This window comes from Tarenaya hassleriana, unplaced genomic scaffold (assembly GCF_000463585.1).
Source record: "Tarenaya hassleriana unplaced genomic scaffold, ASM46358v1 Cleome19, whole genome shotgun sequence".
In the NCBI taxonomy this organism is placed as follows: domain Eukaryota; kingdom Viridiplantae; phylum Streptophyta; class Magnoliopsida; order Brassicales; family Cleomaceae; genus Tarenaya; species Tarenaya hassleriana.
The window spans coordinates 1,616,594-1,636,624 of NW_010965304.1; the positions used below are offsets into that span (position 1 = coordinate 1,616,594).

The following is a 20,031-nucleotide window of genomic DNA, read 5'->3' on the forward strand; positions in this document are numbered from 1 at the left end:
CAAACCGAGATGGACAACTTGATATTCATTTTTCGTTGTCTATAATGATTGTTTTGGAGTGGTTATTATTAGGGTGTAGAAAAATTTAGTCCGTTCCTAAATCTCGATCAAGTAAAAACGTTGCTACACCGGTAACTACGGGGCATATTTCAAAATTTAGAACCAAATTGAAATATTACGTCCTAATAATAACCATGACAAAATTAACTAACATATTTTTAAAAAATATATATTCTGAGGGTGTACAGATAAAACATTTTCCGAATTCAATCCGTGTAAAATTGGATACCTCATTTTCGGATAATTTTTTAGATAACTGCACGTCGAGGGGTAAAATTTATCCACGCATATGAATGGAAGAAAAAATCAAAATAAACTACAAAAAAAATATCAAAATAGTTTAAAAAAAAGAAGAGTGTGTCAAAATATTTAATTTATTGTTAGTATAATGAATTTATACGATTGTATCACTGTGATAATGAGACGAGTTTGCTTGTTTTGGTCACCGACTCACGAGGGAGAAGGCGAAACGCAAACGCAAACGCAGCACGCGGTCAGAGACGCGCATCTGGGCTCTGGAATGACTGTTTTAACCCTTTGCAATGACATAATTACAATCCTAATAAAATATTTGGGATGTCTCACTTGATTTTGTAATGGAGACAATGATAACGAGTCGAGAAAGTTTCATGGGAGCATTTGTAAATAGTCGAACACTATTACAACTAAATATTTTGGTCCGGATCTCACATAAAAAAAAAAAAAAAAAAACACAAACTGTGTTGATTAGTATTCAACTTTATCCCCACTGACTCAATCTAAAAATAATTTGAATATTATTTTTTTAGAATTAAATTATCCTATTAAAAAAATTGAAAATAAATTTTAATGAAAACCGAACACAAAAACAACTAAAAAAAACACCAAGTTACCAACACAACACACTGTTGTTAGTGAATTGCAAAATTCTACCCCATACCAAAAACAATACACATACCGTTTATATTGTAACCTCCAAATTTATTTATTCATCAATAAATCCACCATTGTATGAACTGAAGGCCCTCCACCTAAAATTCAGCTCAATATTCTGATTAGTATCCAACAGAAATTCAGCAGATAGAATGAAGAAACAATCGAAGTTCCAAAAAAAAAAAAAAAATACCCTCTCCTCCTCTGTTTTCACTTTGTTAGCAGCAAACAGCATCATTTCCAACTGATCCGAAGGAAACCCTCTGTTCATTCTCAGACCCGAACGTGAACTTGAGATCCGAAAACGAATCATCCTCAAGAACAGACGATGCATCACTCGTAAAAGGAACCGAGAAATCGAGATAAGGAGATGATCTGATATTACCGAAACTGTACTCAGGAATTTCGTCATCGTCCTTCTTTTTCTCATTTGCAGAAGCAGTGGTGGGCGGTGAGGACGGCAAGATGGACGGAGTCGGTGGCTCTGATGACGCTCCGGAAGATGACGAGACCGGAAAAGTGAAGCCCGAGCTCGGGTCGGAAGAGACTGCCCATCTTTGGATTGGTTTGGCGACGGAAAGGGCGGGAAGAACCGGTTTTGTGCCTGGTGAATGAGATGCGGGTTTCGGGAGACTCGGGGCTTCGAGCACCAAAGGAAAGGGAACAGCTTTCGCGGTATCCTGATAACAGAAATGATCAAACAATTGCATATCAGATTCCACATAGAAAGCCAAAACCGTCTAACGAATACGGTCCAAATTTCAGAGATCAGTAACCTAAATTATAGCATACATTTATTATCTTTAGGCCGCACAACAAGTAGCAAAAATAATGACAGAAAGATGCTCAGGTACTTAGGGGAAAAGGATTTCGATAATCACAGAAACTAAACTTGTATTCAACGACCAGGGTAATCCAATTTGATTCATTTTAAGGGGTTAGTTTCAGGATTTGAGACATTCCACTTCCTCGCCACTTTAAAACATAAAACTGAGCGAAACCCGAAACCTTAAACCCTAGCCTGATGGAAAATGTTTACGAAGGAAAAAAAAGGAAACGGCAGGAATACCTCTTCATGTTTACTTTTGGTATTAGAATCCTTAGGCTCTCCAAATCCAAATAAGAGTGCAGAACCACCACTGTTTGCTGCTTGTATTCCTCTAAATGCTCCGTTTAACGCTGTAGCAGTTTTGTTCCTTGCATTTTCAACCTTACTAGAGGTGGTACCTGAAATAGGTCTAGGTATAGAGGATGGCAGATTGTTAGGCAAAAAGATCCCTTTATCACTGTTCAATGCAGCGGCCGAACCATCCTTATCGACATTGTTCCCGTTCAAGCTACTTTTTTCCGCACCATCCAGAGGCTGGGACTTTCTCCACGAAGTGGCGAGCTTTAACTCGGCAGACTTATCTTTTGGAGTGGGCTGGTTCCTTTCGAGGTGCTCCAATATTGTCCGAGCAATCTGACTAGAATGTGGAGGCACAGTCGGGGTACCAATTTCAGACCTTTTATGCTTAGCATATGTTGACTGTGACCTCAAGGAGCTACCCGGCCCCCCTGCTTCAGTACTCTTCTTGATAGCCGGAAAGAAGCCTTCAGAATTCTCCAACTGGGGGGTACCGGTTGGAGGACGAGAATAAGGAGACATCCTAGAAGCTGTTGTAGCATTCTGGCGAAGTCTTCGGCTGGGCCCGAATGATCCACGGTCAGCATTTATTCCCTTGCTTTGTGTGAGCTGCAAATTGGATACCGATTACTCATGTCACTAAATGAACATGAAAGAAGCAATAGAGAAATTCTTAAATGCTGATGGTAACACAAACAAGATGTTAACAGCAAAGAAATTTACTCCAGGATGTGGGTAAAAGCAGGATGTCAGAGATACAGCAATTCGCAAAACCACAAACTTGGTTCATTCTTTTGTTACCCAAATCACATCCACCGGTCCTCATATTAAATGACCAATCGTCTGAAAACTGAAAAGGAATCTCGCGAAATAAGAACTTTCCTCATGATAGAAGTTACCAAATCCCTAGAAATTCCCATAGCACTAACACAAGCAACGGTCCTCATAGTCAGATCTAAGGTGCAACAAAATGCCGAATAACCAGTTATCAAGGAATCAAAATCCAGAACAATTAGTAGAGGACCTACTAAATATTATGAATTCAAAAAAGAGTCAAATAACTTCTGTAGACAAACTAGACAAGTCACTAACACACCAAGAAGGCATGACCACTAGATTATTGCAACAAAGGGTGGAGGAGATGAACCCTAACTTCTCAATTGGAACCTAAGCAGGTGGTTATGCTCCAGGCTTTTGCAAACTTTTAGTACCTTGATTTGGTTTTCTTGAAAGATATACGCTTATCTAAACACCTTTACAAGGTTTTCGGATGGTCAATTTGGTCTCAAGTGTGCCTTAAAATCATTTATTATCATTAGAATCCATTTTCAGATAGACAGACATTCCGCCATTCCGGACACGTCTAATTTATGGCACTTAATAGAAAAGCGCACGTTGAGAATATTTAATCATGTGGCAAAGTTAGCCACTATATCTTTTCCGGTTTTGCATAATGAGAGCAGTTCACAGGCTTGCTCCTCTTGTCAAATCTGGCTACTCTTTCATACAACAACAACAACAACAACAACAACATCGCCTTAACCCCAAGTTTATTTGGGATCGACCGCATGAATTCTGGCTGCTCTTTCATAAAGGTGAAAATTCTAATTCTAACAAACAGGAAAGGAAAGAAAGCAATGCGGCAAAGATGAACAATAAAATTCCAGGAGGATAGATGAACCAATAACACTAGTTCAACAAAACTACTTGGTCATATATCCTCTGCAATGAAATGTCCTAGACCTGAATATGGCGACTTTAGACATGGATAGTGGTCCAACACATCTAGGATGAATATGCTACATCGAGAAATCAATTAACAATCCAACAGGTAAGAAAGTCATATTGTGATAAATCTTTTAACAAAATTATATAACCTACTGGGAAAACATACCTGTCCATATGGTGTCTGCATATGTTGAGATGGAGACTGGAAGATGTTCAGACGCTTGCTACTATCATCTTGCAATTGCATGAACTGAGGAATCATTGAGAGTGATACAATTTACTAATTAACTTTGAGCAGATGGTAACTGAAAAAAAGCAGTCAGAGTTCCACATACCTTTGACTTGGACTTTGAGAGAATAGTTCTAGAATATGGGGTCCTTGGAAGATTATGGAGCCCAAACCTTTCTCGTTGACTTTGTGGAGTCCCAAAACCATATTGCTCTGTTGACTTTGCACCGGGCCAACATGTGGATGGCTTGCATGAGGGCGATGCTATTGACGGTTTTGCTGAAAATATATCCCCATCGAAATTATCCCTTTCATCCATTGACAAAAGACCCTTGGAACCTAGGGTTGGTGTCTGTCCTCCCATATACGCCTTAGCAAGTTCAACTGGTGAAAGACCGACCTCGTCCGGTACCTAGACAATGTTTATTATCATACACAAAAGTAAAATAGAGTAACTGAATAACTCAGAAAAATCAAATAATTTTGGCTTGTGGAGAAGCATAAACAGTTATAATAAAGAAAAAGATTGCAACCACATAGCTCTATCCTTGTATCTACTTCCTCGTATGACTTTGCCTAACAGTCCAGACTCTGACACCTCTGAGACAGGAACCCTAATAGACATAAACCTCAACTTTGTCCCTCATTTCATTCCTAAGTTTCCCTAAGCAACTCAGGTAAACAGCAAGTTCCAATACATATGTTCAAACTCTATCAAGCCCTACAGTAAGAAATTAACTCACAATAGGTTTGGTGAGATGGGTTGACACTGCCCACAGGTCATTTTTAGTCTCCTTGTCACTGATAGTCTCTTTCCTCATTTGCAGAGAAACCCCAAAATTCTTGGCTTCTTCATCCAAAGGCATACCTACATTTTTCTTTTCCTTCCCGGCATCAGGTAGATCAACAGCCCTTGAACTTATTATCTCTAAAAGGCGATCAACTTCATCCCTGGATAGTGATTGAAAGATTTCAAGGGGACTCTTCTATGTAAAATAGAACCAAAGAAAAACAGTGAACAAAAGAAGGAAACAACAACCAGAAAGGCGGCAAAAGAAATAAACCAGACAGTAATTACTATAGCACGAGAAGCAATGTTTCCATCAAGCACCAGTCTCTCTCCAATTAATTTAAAAATGTGAAACTAATAAACTTACCGAGAAAATTTTCTCCCCTCCATTAGCCTTTCAAGCTCTGAGATTCCACCATCATCATTAGAAGTCGTTTTTCCTTTTGCTTGTGCACTGATATCGAAACAAGCGTGTTCTCCTTTTTCTTTAATCCTAGGACCTCCCACGTTGGTTGATATTGGAACTAGGTTCTGCAAATTAGTCCAGGCATTAAAAATATCCCTAGATGTATGCTATCTTTTGCAGATCACAGATATTTTAAGATAAAATGCCAGCTTTTAGCAGCACCAGTGGTAGACAAATCAATCACTGGCCATGACAACAAAATCAGTAATTAAGCTTCCAAGCCAGATATCAAAAGAAAAGAAGAGAGGAGGGAATCTTACATTTGACCCCGGGGTAAGATTACCGTCATCAACATTATCCTTCAAATCAATTTGTGACTTATCTACAATGAACAAGGCCGAATGTTAACCATGCCATTTTGAAACACAATCCATTATCGTATTCCAATTTCCAGACAATTAGAAAAGCAGAGGTCAGTCACTCATCAACTATAATAAAGGTGGCTCTAGACCTCAGAATATCAATCAGCAAAAACTTCCCCTGTGGAAATAAGTTTCTGAACTACATCAGATAACATGAGAAAGCTACTCTGCAAAGTCTAAAATGAGAAAGTGAAATATTTCCAGCATGCAATTGAGAATCAAAATTTTCAAAGCATTAATTCATAAAAATTAGTTTATACCGAATCATTTTCACTAATAAAGCATAATATTGGAATATTTGCACAAAACGATTATATCTTTCAGAATCAGTAAGAAAAGTGCGCCTTTCACTGATTTGATCAAAACCCTAAAACCCTTCATCTGCCCTTGTTACTAAACCCTAAAATCCAAGAGAATACGGTACTAATCCCTAAACCAATCACAAACATCGATCTATAAAATCAAATCATATACTCCAGGAAAAAACCAACGAGTAAAAGCCAAGTCTTCTATAAGGCGACAAAAGAGAAGAAATCGAAACAAACCTTGATGATATTGCTCTTGCGCATCGGAAGCGGGAAGAGCAGGAGCAGCGTTTTCCCTCGAGAAGAAGTAAGGGAGAATTCTGGTGGCGCCTCCGGAGAGAATCCGGTAAGCAGGGTCGACGATTCTCGAGATCCAACGCCGTTGAGACTGATTCTGCGCCGGCCGCGAGTACGGCGTCGCCGGAGCCTTCCTGGCCGGTTTTCGCCTCAGCTTTCCGCCGGCGCCTCTCGGTGTCTCCGCCGAGAACGAAGCTTCTCCGTCATTGGCCATGTCTCCCTTTCAGTTCCCGGCGACGATCAAGAGCAGAGAGAGAGAGAGAGAGAGAGAGAAACTCGAAGGCGATTTCTTTTTTATTATTTGGTTTCAGTGTTTCCATTTTCACGACGACCTTTTAAGACTCTAGGTATTTTTTTCCCCTAAATATTTTTTAATATTTTTCAGCTCTTTTTATTTGTTCAAAGTTCTAAGATTTAGGTTGTACCAATTTATATGAATTATTTCGATTTTTTAGAGTCTATAGTATAAAATGTAGGTATAAAAAAAAAAGAAGAAGAATCTAAATGTAGATTTCAAGAATCTAAGTTTGAATTGAAGAGATCTAGAATGACTCTCAACGGCATTATTAATATTTTTGAGTTTAAAGAGCTAAAGATAGTTTAAGAAAATTTAATTTCAAATAATTCAGACAAATTAATTTTATTGAGTTAAAACAGTAAAAAATAAAAATGAATCTAGACAATTAATTTTATTGAATATTCACAATTTTTAGAATATTTGAACCCGAAATTCACAAATTATTAATTTATTGTCCACATTAGAATTTAAAGAATTTGAATGCCCTAAATTTATACCAGTATTTTAAAAGTTCGTCCGATAGTTTGATTAATTAACTAAAAACTATACTTTAACCCGATAAAATAAAACCAAATCTACCGTACCCTTTCTCCAAATACTTAAAACATTCTACAACTATGTTCTATCAGATATGATTATGATTTTGTTAGATTATGTTTTTTCTTGGCTCGCTTTCATCTAGAATTGAAAAAATTCCATAAAAATATCATAGTTTATTTAGATGTACCACATAAATACTATCAATTTTAAAATTACTAAATAAATAGTTTAATTTGATCATTTTATACCAAATAAATATTAAATCAACGACCTCATTAATCGATTCCAAAATAGATATCAAATTGATACGTACCGTTTAAATAAATTGTGGTATTTATTTACCAATTTAAAGATTGAGTTATTTATATGGTACCGTTTAAATAAATTGCAGTATTTTTATGAAATTTTTCATCAAGAATTCAATAAACAAACAAAATATTTTATTGAATATGTAGCAAAGAAAACCTACTCTGATTTTCTATATGCAGTCTCTCTATGCATGTATCTTTTTTTTTTTTGTGAATGTAAAAATACAGTGTGTTGGCTTTAGTTCTAAAGCAAAGAAGACAAGACAGAGATTAGATATTTAACTAAGACCGAATATGGGCGCCGAAAGGAGACAAGGTCCTGACCAAAGTCATGTGTTATAAGAGAGAACTTTCAACATTACCCATCTGTTCTTCGTCCCCACCAAGGGAAAGAAACACTCAACATCTTCATCTCTTTCCTCTGATTCCGTAAATCTGAACCCATCATCGTCCAAACCTAATCCGAATCAATGTCACGACGTGACTCGGCCTCCTCTTCCCACCGATCAAGCCCTAACAATGTCTAATCAAAGCCCTTCAGTCATTTCGCCATTTTTTCTCTCTTTCCGGGCTTTATAATGAACAACACAGCACATCAGCTCCTCAGTGGACAAAAACAGAGGAGAACAGGGCGACAACGACAATGGTGGATGGTGAAAAGGGCCTTGATGACGAGCCGAGAGATACTTACAGGGTCGCTTACATCGTCCATTTCTTGCTCGGGGCCGGGAGTTTGGTCCCGTGGAACTCTTTGATCACGGCCGTCGATTACTTTGGTTACTTGTATCCTGAGAAACATGTTGAGAAGACTTTCACAGTGGCTTACATGAGCTGTTCTGTGTTGGTTTTGTTTGTGATGATGAGTTGTGGTTTCTGCACTACGAGGCTGAGTTATAGGCTGAGGATGAACTTGGGTTTTGCCATGTTCATTGCTTCTGTAATGGCGTCTCCCATCATAGACTGGACTTGGAAGAAAGGCGAAAGAGATGAGAATGTTTCTTACATCTTGACCGTTGGATCCGTTGTTCTTTGTGGTTTGGCTGATGGATTGGTCGGAGGAAGTTTGATTGGCTCAGCCGGAAAGCTTCCCAAACAGTATATGCAGGCGGTTTTCGCGGGCACTGCCTCTTCAGGTAACTTCCTTTCGATTCCTGATTCAATAAAACAAAGAACTCAACTTAGAAAACCCAACAACAAGATCATGCTCTTAGACAAAAACTAGTTAGTTTGGATCTTGATCAGGCTATTGTTCTTTGTTCTCTGTTGTTGTTAAGGTGTTATCGTGTCCGTCCTGAGGATTACGACTAAAGCTTCCTTGCCACAGACACCACAGGGGCTCCGAGCAAGTGCCCACTTCTATTTCATCGTCAGTTCCACCATCCTCTTCTGCTGCTTCCTATGCAACAATTTGCTTTACAAGTTACCCGTGATGCAGCATCATAACAAGCTTCTTTTCCGAGATGAACCCTTGTGTTCAACTACGAGGATTTGGGAGGTCGGGAAGAAGATCAGGTGGCCAGCTTCGGCGATCACGATGATATACACAGTGACACTGTCCATATTCCCTGGATTCATCGCTGAGAATCTGAAATCCCGACTTCTGCAGAGTTGGTATCCTATTATGCTCATCACAGTGTACAACATCTCGGATTTCGTGGGCAAGTCTCTCACCGCCTTATATCTATGGCAGAGCATAAAGAATGCGACCTGGGCTTGTGTGGCCAGGCTTCTCTTCTATCCTCTCTTCTCTGCTTGTCTCCGTGGACCCGAGTGGCTTAGGACAGAGATTCCGGTGGTTGTCCTGACGTTCCTGCTCGGCCTGACTAACGGTTACCTCACGAGCGTGCTTATGATCATGGCTCCTAAATCGGTTCCTGCAGCAGAGGCCGAGTTAGCAGCCATCCTCATGGTTGCTTTCCTCGGTGTCGGCTTAGTCAGTGGCTCAGTTCTTGGTTGGGTTTGGCTCATCTAACATTGTATAAACCTGAAATCCTTTATCTGCAAATCAAACTGAGCAAAGAATATTTCATTCTTAAAGCAGATACAACCATTGATAGTTCTCATGCTAATCCAATGTAACCACATGAATCATTATCTGCATTTTCATCACAAGATCTCTGAAGAACAATGCTTTGACAAAACAAGAAAATCTTGGCTATTCACATGGAAAATTGTAGGCTTCTTGAACTCTTCCAATTCTTATTTCGACTACAGAAACGAAAGAGAGACATTTACATACATAAAAAGCAAAACCTTTATTCCATGTTATATCATTTTTCCTTCTTCATTGTGTAGCTACACTGAGGAAACCCTAATCTGAAGCAGAAGAATACCAAGAAAAGCAAGACAGCTACAAAAAGAAGAGGAATTAAACAACAGGGTTATCTGGTTAGTGGTATTATCCAAGCTATCATACAACGAGATCGCCGCCGGAATAAGCTACGCAGGCGACGATATCGGAGACTGCCCGTTGAAAACATTCAGATTTGGGGTTTGGCACTCATGTCCTTCTTCCTGCTCCTCTTCATCTTCATCCTCGGCATCCCATAGAAATCGAGCATATGATGCGAGCACATAACTGTAGCAGCAAAGAATAAAGCTAACGACTTCAGCCAAAACCCAGAAAGAAAAAAAAAACAAAACTTCGCCAAAGAAATGATCACATGCAGCAGGAAAAGCAGCTGCTTCAGACATAAGTTTCGGAGTAAAAAGCTTATGGAGAATCCAAAGACTTGCCAATCATCGGGAGCAGCTTTCACTGCTTGATCAAAGTATGTCTCGGCACGAGATGAGTCTCCATGGCTCTGCCATATCAATTCTCCGTACATAGACAACACATCCCCGTTGTTCGGGTTGGCCAAGATAGCTCTCCCGCAGTATTCCTCTGCTTTCAATAAATCTCCTCGTACCTGTTTCAATCAAAACAGATCAAAGCACTGGATCAGTAATTTGTAGCTCGAAAAACCGAGGAAATATATCAATGATATGATGAAACCTAACCTACAGAGGACAAATCTATACCTCCTTCAAGAACTTTGCGTAATTGCTGAGAAGAAGCCCATTTCCAGGGTTTGCCGCAATCATCTTCTGGTAGTGAGCTTCTATTACATCATTTCCCTTCGGTTCCCATGAACCGAAACCCCCATGTCCATCTCCGCCGTCAGATCCGCCGCGGCCGCCGAAGTAGATATTCCCGCCAAATCCACCAGCACAATTGCCCACCGAAACCTCACGGCCTTCCTCCAAAGCCACACCCAACCCAAATCCGCAGTCCAACGAAGACGTACGAGCCAACCCGAACCCGATCCCTTCCTCTCTAATCTCCTCCACCGGAGCACCGTGCAGAAACTTACTCGCCGGCGTCGCCTTCGCAGACAAATCTCGGAGATCTGTCTCCGACATCGCCCTGCTCATCCTCCTCGTCGCATCGCCACTGGATTGTACGGACATCGGGCTGTAACAGCAACACGAAGAAGCCGACAGCACCACAGAGCTAGTACGAGGAATCTGGTGAACAAATTCCCCGTTGATGGGAGATTCCCTAGGATTCGAGACATGAACTAAGGAATTCAGAACCGGCGTCGATGCACTTCGTAACAGCATTTCCTACGAACGGATTGAAATTCTGGGGCTTTCTCCGATCGAATTGAGAAAATTTATCATACAGGGTTCTGTGATTTGGAGAAGAATGCGTTGCCCTCTTTTATATATAGGTGATGTCACGGAAATGAAATCTGGACCGTTGGTTGAGCTTTCATCACGTGGATTTTTTTTTAATTTTTTTTTATTTAAAATTTGTTCTCCAAGTTGCGCATTATGGACTGTTTGTTGGTATTTTAATTTTGTCGGCTTCGTGGGATTTTTTATATCAAATTTTCATGTCGATTTCGTCTTTCCAATAATTATTTGGGTAATAATCTTTTTTTTGCGGTTAATTTTGATTCTAAATATAAATATTTCATCATTGTTTTCGGCAAAAAATGATAATATGTTGACAAATGATTTATTGCTGCTTATTTCATATTTTTTTTACAATTTAAAAACGTTAGCATATTTTTCTTCCCTCTTCGACGAATAATTTCCTTATTTCGTGATAAATTGATAATTTTGTGACCACAAAAAATTTTATATTTTTAGATATAACAAAATGTTGCCGTATAATTGTTTTCTTTGTTTTTTCACCGTGCATATCACATTCCGTGAAAATTGAAAGCTATCCTTTTTTAAAACTCTATTGTTTCTTAATTTTTAAAACAATCTAAAAAAATTTATTTATTGTACATTAGAAACAATAGAAAGTATGAATAGATATTTTGTAGAAATTCGAGTTTATATTTCTGGTTAACTTCGAATATGAATATTGATTCCTATAAATTATATACGTGAATAAGAACATAATATATATTAGTTTGAATGTTTAGAGGTAAGAGAATTCCATTAAATTTTTTATGCATTTTTTATTTGTTTTCTAAGGATTCTCGAATAATTCTATTTGCAGTGAGAATATATAAAATATATCTTTTTTTATTTGACTTTAAAAAAAATATTTACGTTAATAAAATATTACAGTGGTAAATTTCTAATCGAAAAAAGTTAGAGAAATCTGGAAATTGCTCTGGAAAAAAAAAATCTGGGAATTGTTCGAGATAAAAAAAAAAAAGCAATGGCAAACGCAAATGCGGGTTGGGTTTTGGATAGGGTGATCATTTCGGATTTCATTTCGGTTATTTTGGTTCGGTTCAGATTTAGTTTTAGTACAAAAAAATTTTATAAACGAACGGTTAAATTTAGATCGGTTCGATTATATTCGGTTATAAATAAACACTAATATATACGAAATAAATTAAAAATAGCTTTAAAAATTTTGAATTACATTATAATATTAATATTAATCATTTAAAACTATCAATCCAAATCAAATTCTTCCAAAATATTTAATCCAAATTTTAAATTACAAAATTTTCGTTGGTATTAGATTCGGTTATTCGGTTCAGCTCTAGGTCCAAACAAACCGTGATGTTCATGATATTTTTAAGTGGGTCCCAGTTGTAGATTGGAATCTACGACCGGTAGAGAGATATTCCATTTTCTTCTCGGATTTTCTTTTGAATTTCGTCTTTGGTTCACCGAATTTATACAACCAAACCAATTTCATGTTAGTTTCATCAATGAGATGTTATTTTGACTAAACATGAAAAATACAATTCAATTTGATTTCGAATTATAGTAGTTTTTCTACCCCAATTTCTAGAAGAAACCTATAAAATAAATGTTTTTTAAGCGTTTTTGATAAATTTCTTCATATCCAATATATGAACACACAATACATTTATATAGATAAAATTATTTATATCCGAAGAATTCCCAAATCGTAAAATCGTAATATAAATCGAAATTAGAATTTAAAATAATCTTATTTTATAAACTCGTATTTAAATTGGGGTGATATAAAAAAAAAACTAGTATTTTAGAATGAAGTTAAATGTTTAAAGCAAAAAAAAAAGAAAAGAAAAAAAAAAAACTCAACCAATATAAAATTGAATCTCTTCCTCCAGAGTCAATGTGCCGAGCTTCGGATTTGCTGACGTCACGTAGAGCCCACGCTCCCGCGCTCAACGGAGGAGGGAAACGGTGAGGTCGCCGCCGTCTTTGAGATGTCCAAATTTCTTTATTTTGGTTATTAAGTGGGTCCCACACTAAGAGGATGGATTTTAATTTTTAATTTAGAAATTATTAATTCGAAAATTTATAAATTATAAAATAATTTATATTTTATGGAAGTATGGTGAGATTAGCAAAATTTACAATTTTATATAATTTTTTTTTGAAAGTTTGTAAATTTTTAAACTATTTTTTATTACATATATATATATATATTCAGATTTATTTTGTATTCAAATTTTAGTTTTAAAATATTTCTTATTAAAATAAATATTTTTCATTATAACAATTTTTATATTCACATTAAAATTTAATTCAGTTTTTTTAAATACATGAATTGATTCGGTTTTATACAAATAAGATTAAAGGCAGTGTTATTTGTGGCATCTAGTTGCCCTGGTTATGAATAATGGATGGATCCTCCCATGCCTAATTTATTAATCCGAATCTTTAATATTACATGTAAACACAAACATTGATTTAGACAGGGATAAGAACAGCACTGGTCTGTCATTATTGCATTGCTGTATATACCCCCAAAAGGCAAAAATAATTTAGGAATTAATGAATTTTTTTTTTAAAAAAAAAAGAGAGGATAATATATCTCCAATTTACTACAACTTGCCATCCTGCAAAGCCAAACCCTCCGACCAAATCTCTCACTCAAATCACTTACCAGTTGAGTTTCTTGAATCCAATCTTTTAAATGGCTGGAAGAAACTCAATCATGGCGGCAAGGCTATAAAACATGCAAACACCAGGAATCTTCCACGTCGAGCTATAAAAATCATCAACAGTTTTCTCAAAGACCCTTTAAGATCTTCAATGTCTTGGTACTAAAAGCATATGATCTGTGTGATCATTTGGTGTTTTACAGCCTTAAAAGTCGACAACGTTTCTTACAGATCCCCTAATCCAGGACTGTACCCTCTAATATCAGCAACCGGGTGATGCAAAACAGAGGAATTCCGAGCAACAGATCCAATAATGCAGCCACAGGAACAACATACGACTGAATACGGCAGAAGAGAGGCGGATTTCACCTGGAGAAACAGTGATTCAACAATGACATAAACTCGTGAATTCAAACGGAAATGATAGCGGACGGTTGCGTTGTAGCCCGTCGCTAATTCCCCTGTTTGAACAGAATGGATGCTAGACCCGCCCTCCATCCGAATATCCCCCCTGATTGAGGCCTCCTCGATAGAAGTGAGGCGAGACCAGCAGATACGTTCTGATTCGGCAGTTCTGAGAGACCACTCTTAGCATTTGACTCCATCGACCTATGATACAACCAGCAAATCAATTTGTAGTATTTTGAATTGCAGATATCAACGTCAATTTTCACAGAACAATTTGGAAATGTCGGAATTCCATGTTGCAAGGAACTTTTGGATTTAAGTGAAAGTTGTTTGCCATCCATGTTCCCTCTAAATCCGTTTCTTCACAAGGGACGATTCTTGGATTCACAACACAGAAGTTGCATAATCTTTCATCACGGGCAAGAAAAAGGTGGGCAAAACAAATTCACTTACGCAGGAGGCGTGATTCCTTCATGAGTAATGGAGGAGAATCCTTGCCGCTGCTTGTGCTTAGGGTTGGAAGAGCATAACACATATACACGTCCTCTACGTTTGACCGTCCTACAGAACTCACACATCTTCTTCACAGATGATCTCACCTTCATTGTTGTTCCTCTCTGCAATTCACATACCATTATTGTATAGATATATCTTTCATCAGAAAACCCATTAGATGAATGAGAACCCCAACACAAGTTCTTCATGAACTCGGCAATCATCTTTTAGAACCATTGTTTCGGAAATTGATCTAAGTAAACAAACCCACTCCCAAGCAACAAACTGAAGAATCATTGGCTCTGGATTTTACCCATTTGGTTCGATTTACGTCTAAAATCCGGAGAAAAACTGAGAATCAAACCCTGGATACAACCCTAACTGAATCCTGAACTCGACCCAGATGCGAAATCGATTGAAAATTACGGTAAAAACTCGAAGGATCAAATGGAAAACAACAAGACATTGAGACATTATAAGACAAACCAAAACAGGAACCTGATTGTCTGAACCTGCAACACGGAGCCGGCAACTGGAGTGGGTGTGTGTTTGTGTTGTAGGGAGAAGGGTTTACGACTGTTTGGCCACACAGCTTATTTATTGGGCTTTAATCTTATTGGGCCTTAAAGAACAATTAGCGAACTAGCCATCGTTCGTGACTTTCGCCACTAAAATCAAATCTTTTATACCAAATTAAATAAATATTGTTACCATTAATATCTTTTAAAATGAAACGACAATGGAAATATTATTAATCTTAATTTTTTCATAGATACTACTTTGTTGTCCCGTGAAGGATGTTTCTATCGGAATATCTAAAATATTTTTTAAAAAATGGGATGAATGTAACATGATAGAAAAATAAAAAATAAAAAAATATTGGATTATAAAAATAATAAAAGAACTTAATTAAAAAGGAAGTTTTCTTATGAAATTAATATTCATAAAATTGAAATCAAATGCAATGTAATATAGAATGAAAGAATATATTTTTTAAAAAACAAACAAAAACTAAATATACACAACACTATGCCCCAAAATCCTCTTTATAAGTGGAAAGACATTATTGATAATACTAAAGTTTTATAGATTGGGTGTTTATTATTTTAGATCCATCAAATATTCTCTTTTTTTTTTCTTTTTAGTTCCTTTTTAATTAGTACTTTTGGGTAGCCGTCGACTTAGACTTTTACTTGCTTAAACTATTTTCCCCCAAAATTTATTTTTGTTGTAAATAAAAGTCACACACCCATCAAAATATATACTTATTTAAAGAGATGTTTGAAAAAGATTGTGGCCATCCTGTTTTTATAGATAATAAAATAGAAAATAATATATGTGGCTCTTTTTTTAAAAATAATTTATTATAAAATTTATTCCTTTATGTAACTTTGTTTTTTTTATTTCTATTATTCATGCCATCAAAAATCACTAATCAATATTTCTATAATTACGATTTGGAATAATAATAATAATATATGGATCACAAAGTAGAAGCACTTACTAAAACTTATATTTCATCATTTGGTTATAATAGTTGTGTATCATGTCAACAATGACATAAAATATATTTTACCAAAAAAAAACAATGATATAATTATAAAATATAACAATGATAATTAATTTTCTAGTATTTGTCCGACCGACGAATTAGAAATTTAAGCGCATTGGTCCAAAAGCAACCTGGTCGAGAGTAACATGCTCTCTCTCTCTCTCTCTCTCTCTCTCTCTCTCTCTCTCTCTCTCTCTCTCTCTCTTTGGGCAATGCTCTGTTTGCCTTTGATATTTACCAAAATGCCCCTGACATTCCCTCTCTTTTGCAAAAGTCCCCGATAAAAAAAAAGAAAGAAACAACAGCTACAATACAAAGGGGGTGGATACTGTGATGATGTGCTTTTGCTCTCTCTCTCTCTCTCTCCGCATCGATCACCCATTTGTCATCATTTCAAAAGCCTCTCTCTCTCTCTCTGGCGTTGAAGAAGACGCTTTCTGCTTGGTAGGTTGTGCCGTTGGGGGAGTATGATGGGCCCGAATTTCCACTGAGATTTTAATGTAGTGAATTTGGTCTCTGTCTCTCTCTTTTTCCCTTCCTTGTTCTCTCGCTGTTTCGCATTTCCTTGTCCTTTCTCTTTCTGGGGTTTCTGTTTGTTTTGTAGAGAGAGATCACAAATTCACGTGTCTTTCTCATCTGGGTTTTCAATTTTCTGAGTTGGGTTTGCGGGAAAGTATGTCTTTTGGTTGAATCTCGAGGAATTTCGGCGATTTTCTGAATTTTTGGTTTGTTGGTGGAAAGAAAAGTAAAAGTCAGACCACAGTTCTGGGTCTAAGCAGAGATCTCTGGTGTTGCTCGCTGCCTTCCTTTGTCGTTGCTGCTGAATCGCATCACGAAGCTTCTGAGAAGATGGTGTTTGGCTCCGGCGTTCTTTTCTTCTGATCAAACTTTTCCGGAGAAAGGGCTCTCAGATGGATAGAATGATTCAGCCTCCTTTGGTAAATCCATAGATTCCGATGTTCTTCCTCGTTATAGGTTGTTCTTGTTGATTATGGAAAATTTTCCTGAGTGAAAATTTTGACTTTTCTTATGAATCTACAATCTGTGTTCCCTGCTTGCCTTCAACTTTCCGCTCCATGCATGTTCATCAATTACTGCTCACGCTGTGCAAACAAAGTTAGATTCTTGGAATAATCGATGACCTGCTTACTCACATACTTTACGTGTTTGGATAGTGATGATTCTTTTTGGTAGGGGTGATTCTTGAACTGTTGATTCATTTGATTTTGTCAGCTGAAGTTTCTAATACCAATTTAGTTGATGCTTCTCTATGAATACAATCTCCTAAACCTTTTCTCGCCTGTTGTTTAGACAGTGTTAAGGTATCTTTGTTCGTTAACAATGGCCGCTATTACATTCTCCTTGCCAGTGTTGCAAGAAAAGGGTAATATGAATTCATCCTGCAAATGGTTTGCTCTGCCTTACTTTGGATTCCAACATTGGACCATTGTTCATATTCTTATCTCAGACATTTGTGAGATTTTTGGTTTGAGTTCTGTTCGTAAATTGGATTTTTTTGTGTGTAAAGGGTTAGGTTGTTCTATAGAGCAAGGCCTGGTAATAGAATCATATAATAGATATGAAGAGAGGAAAATGGCGAGTGATCAATGCGGAGTTTTTGCTTTCTCTTAGGCTGTAGGCATTTCGGGAGCTGCCAAATCTTTTAAAATGGTTTGTATCGATCTTCTTCATATAACGATTTCTTCAGATCGTTGTTTTCTTCCGGGACGGGAAGCTCGAAGACTGAAGTGCGATCCCTTTTGCATCTTTCTGCTAGTTTTTCTCAGCCGTTCTCTCCACCATCTGTAGTTTCTTGGTTATTTGTTCTTCCTTCATCGTAATTGTGCAAAAAGCGAGTTTCCTTTATCCAGTTATCGTCGAGATAAGGACCCTCCAACCTGCAAGTGTAAATCAAATAGTAGAATAATTTTTTTTTTGTATATGTTGACATCACATCACTGATCTTCTCATATGCTTTTTGTTGTTGTTGTTGTTGTCTTGTGATCCCTTGAAGATTCTATGTTTGAAGCTGCTTTGAATAACTGAGAACAGTGACATGATGCCCTTTAAGTCATCAATCTATGTTTATATGTCTGGAATAGAGTGTTTAAGTCATCAATGGTGTTGTGCTTATGCAGGTTGATACCACGAGTTGTCTGTGTCGAGTGGACACCGGCTTCAAAACTGTTGCCGGAGCCAAAAAAGGTTTTCCTGGGGCGAGACCTTGCCTCCGACCTGATATCAAGAATTCCATTCACCCAACCGGAAGTAGACCATCTCGAGGTGAAAGAAGCAGCCGTAACCAATCTCCTCTCCTCCCGGGTCTTCCGGATGACCTTGCGGTCGCATGCCTCATCCGGGTCCCTCGTGCTGAGCACCGCAAGCTTCGCCTCGTCTGCAAAAGATGGTACCGTCTTTTGTGCGGAAATTTCTTTTACTCCCTCAGGAAAACCCTCGGGATGGCTGAAGAATGGATTTACGTTATCAAGAGAGACCGCGAAGGGAAAATCTCGTGGCACGCTTTCGATCCTTTGTACCAGCTTTGGCAACCTCTTCCGCCTATTCCTCGGGAATACTCCGACGCTCTAGGGTTTGGGTGTGCTGTACTTAGTGGATGCCATCTTTATCTATTCGGTGGTAAAGATCCGCTTAAAGGGTCCATGAGGCGAGTCATCTTTTATAACGCGAGGACGAACAAGTGGCACCGAGCACCCGATATGCTCCGGAGGCGCCATTGTTTCGGCTCGTGTGTCATAAACAATTGCTTGTATGTTGCTGGAGGAGAGAATGAAGGGGTGAATCGGTCATTAAGATCGGCCGAAATGTACGATCCGAACAAGAATAGATGGATGTTCATCGCTGATATGAGCAATGCAATGGCACCGTTCCTCGGGATTGTTTACAAACAGAGGTGGTATCTGAAAGGGATAGGTTCACACAGGCAGGTTCTGAGTGTAGCCTATGAACCTGCAACCGATTCTTGGAACCCCGTGTTTGATGATGCAATGGTGACCGGTTGGAAAAACCCGACGGCTGTCCTAAACGAGAATCTGTACTGCTTGGACTGCAAAGACGGTTGCAGGCTACGGGTTTACGACGAAATATCGGGTTCTTGGGGGAAACTCATAGACAGTAAGGTGCATCTCGGGAGCTCCCGGGCAATGGAGGCAGCGGCTCTTTTCCCGCTGAACGGCAAACTCTGTATAGTGCGGAACAACATGAGCGTATCGGCGGTAGATGTATCGAGATCGAGCGAGGAAAACGGGGAGAGTCTGTGGATAGCGATGGCGACGACGATGACGGGAAAAGGGCAGCTCAAGAACTTGGTGACGAATCTGTGGTCGAGTATTTCGGGCAGGAACAGAGTGAAGAGTTGGATCATACATTGTCAGGTTCTTCAAGCTTGAAAGAGGTTTCTTGTCTGGTTTTTTAGGGTTTCTCGGTGGCGGGAAGAAGAAGTAGCTGTTTATGGGAAGTAAAAGCCTTTTTTTTAACTTAACCTTCTTGTTCACATTTTGGTGTTTTTGGCAAAAGAAGGGCATAAACTTCCTATAAACAGCCAACTTCATTGAGAAAAATCACACTTTAGCATTTTCTTATATATATATATATATAGTTATATATATATATATAGTTATATATATATATATATATATATATAAACAAGTCTATATTGGTGTGTAATGTATTTATATTGTTTTTTTTTACATTGTAATCATCACCATATGTACCAAGCTTTCTGCGACTGCTTTGTTACTAATAGATTTTGGGTGAAAAATAGCGTTTGCAAAAGTAGCGTTTGCGGTTGCGTTTTCAATTA

The 20,031-nt window shown here is 37.9% G+C and overlaps 4 protein-coding genes and 1 long non-coding RNA gene across 6 annotated transcripts; 2 read left to right on the forward strand and 3 right to left on the reverse strand.

Annotated features, from left to right (window-relative positions):
* Window positions 1-1,003: 1,003 nt before the first annotated feature.
* Window positions 1,004-6,593, reverse strand: LOC104811027 (nuclear pore complex protein NUP1). Its single transcript, XM_010537560.1, has 8 exons — window positions 6,219-6,593; window positions 5,572-5,633; window positions 5,213-5,376; window positions 4,799-5,006; window positions 4,162-4,467; window positions 3,993-4,076; window positions 2,042-2,707; window positions 1,004-1,652 (listed from the first exon to the last, which is right to left on the reverse strand). The coding sequence occupies exons 1-8, from the start codon at window positions 6,487-6,489 to the stop codon at window positions 1,191-1,193; spliced, it is 2,223 nt and encodes a 740-aa protein (XP_010535862.1). The 5' UTR covers window positions 6,490-6,593; the 3' UTR covers window positions 1,004-1,190.
* A 1,471-nt stretch (window positions 6,594-8,064) lies between these two features.
* On the forward strand, window positions 8,065-9,521 carry LOC104811028 (equilibrative nucleotide transporter 8). The gene is made up of 2 exons (XM_010537561.2): window positions 8,065-8,554; window positions 8,696-9,521. Exons 1-2 carry the CDS (start codon window positions 8,065-8,067, stop codon window positions 9,391-9,393), a joined length of 1,188 nt encoding a protein of 395 aa, XP_010535863.1. The 3' UTR covers window positions 9,394-9,521.
* A 136-nt stretch (window positions 9,522-9,657) lies between these two features.
* On the reverse strand, window positions 9,658-11,106 carry LOC104811030. The gene is made up of 3 exons (XM_010537563.2): window positions 10,443-11,106; window positions 10,158-10,330; window positions 9,658-9,999 (listed from the first exon to the last, which is right to left on the reverse strand). Exons 1-3 carry the CDS (start codon window positions 11,022-11,024, stop codon window positions 9,861-9,863), a joined length of 894 nt encoding a protein of 297 aa, XP_010535865.1. The 5' UTR covers window positions 11,025-11,106; the 3' UTR covers window positions 9,658-9,860.
* Window positions 11,107-13,827: 2,721 nt separating this feature from the next.
* On the reverse strand, window positions 13,828-15,233 carry LOC104811031. 2 transcript variants are annotated; one of them, XR_771364.1, is made up of 3 exons: window positions 15,158-15,233; window positions 14,618-14,781; window positions 13,828-14,365 (listed from the first exon to the last, which is right to left on the reverse strand). It is a non-coding gene; the product is annotated as an uncharacterized LOC104811031 (long non-coding RNA). The 2 variants fall into 2 exon arrangements; XR_771365.1 differs by having other exon boundaries at window positions 15,146-15,217.
* A 1,293-nt stretch (window positions 15,234-16,526) lies between these two features.
* Window positions 16,527-19,802, forward strand: LOC104811032 (F-box/kelch-repeat protein At1g55270-like). The gene is made up of 2 exons (XM_010537564.2): window positions 16,527-17,149; window positions 18,350-19,802. Exons 1-2 carry the CDS (start codon window positions 17,123-17,125, stop codon window positions 19,616-19,618), a joined length of 1,296 nt encoding a protein of 431 aa, XP_010535866.1. The 5' UTR covers window positions 16,527-17,122; the 3' UTR covers window positions 19,619-19,802.
* The last annotated feature ends 229 nt before the right edge of the window (window positions 19,803-20,031 follow it).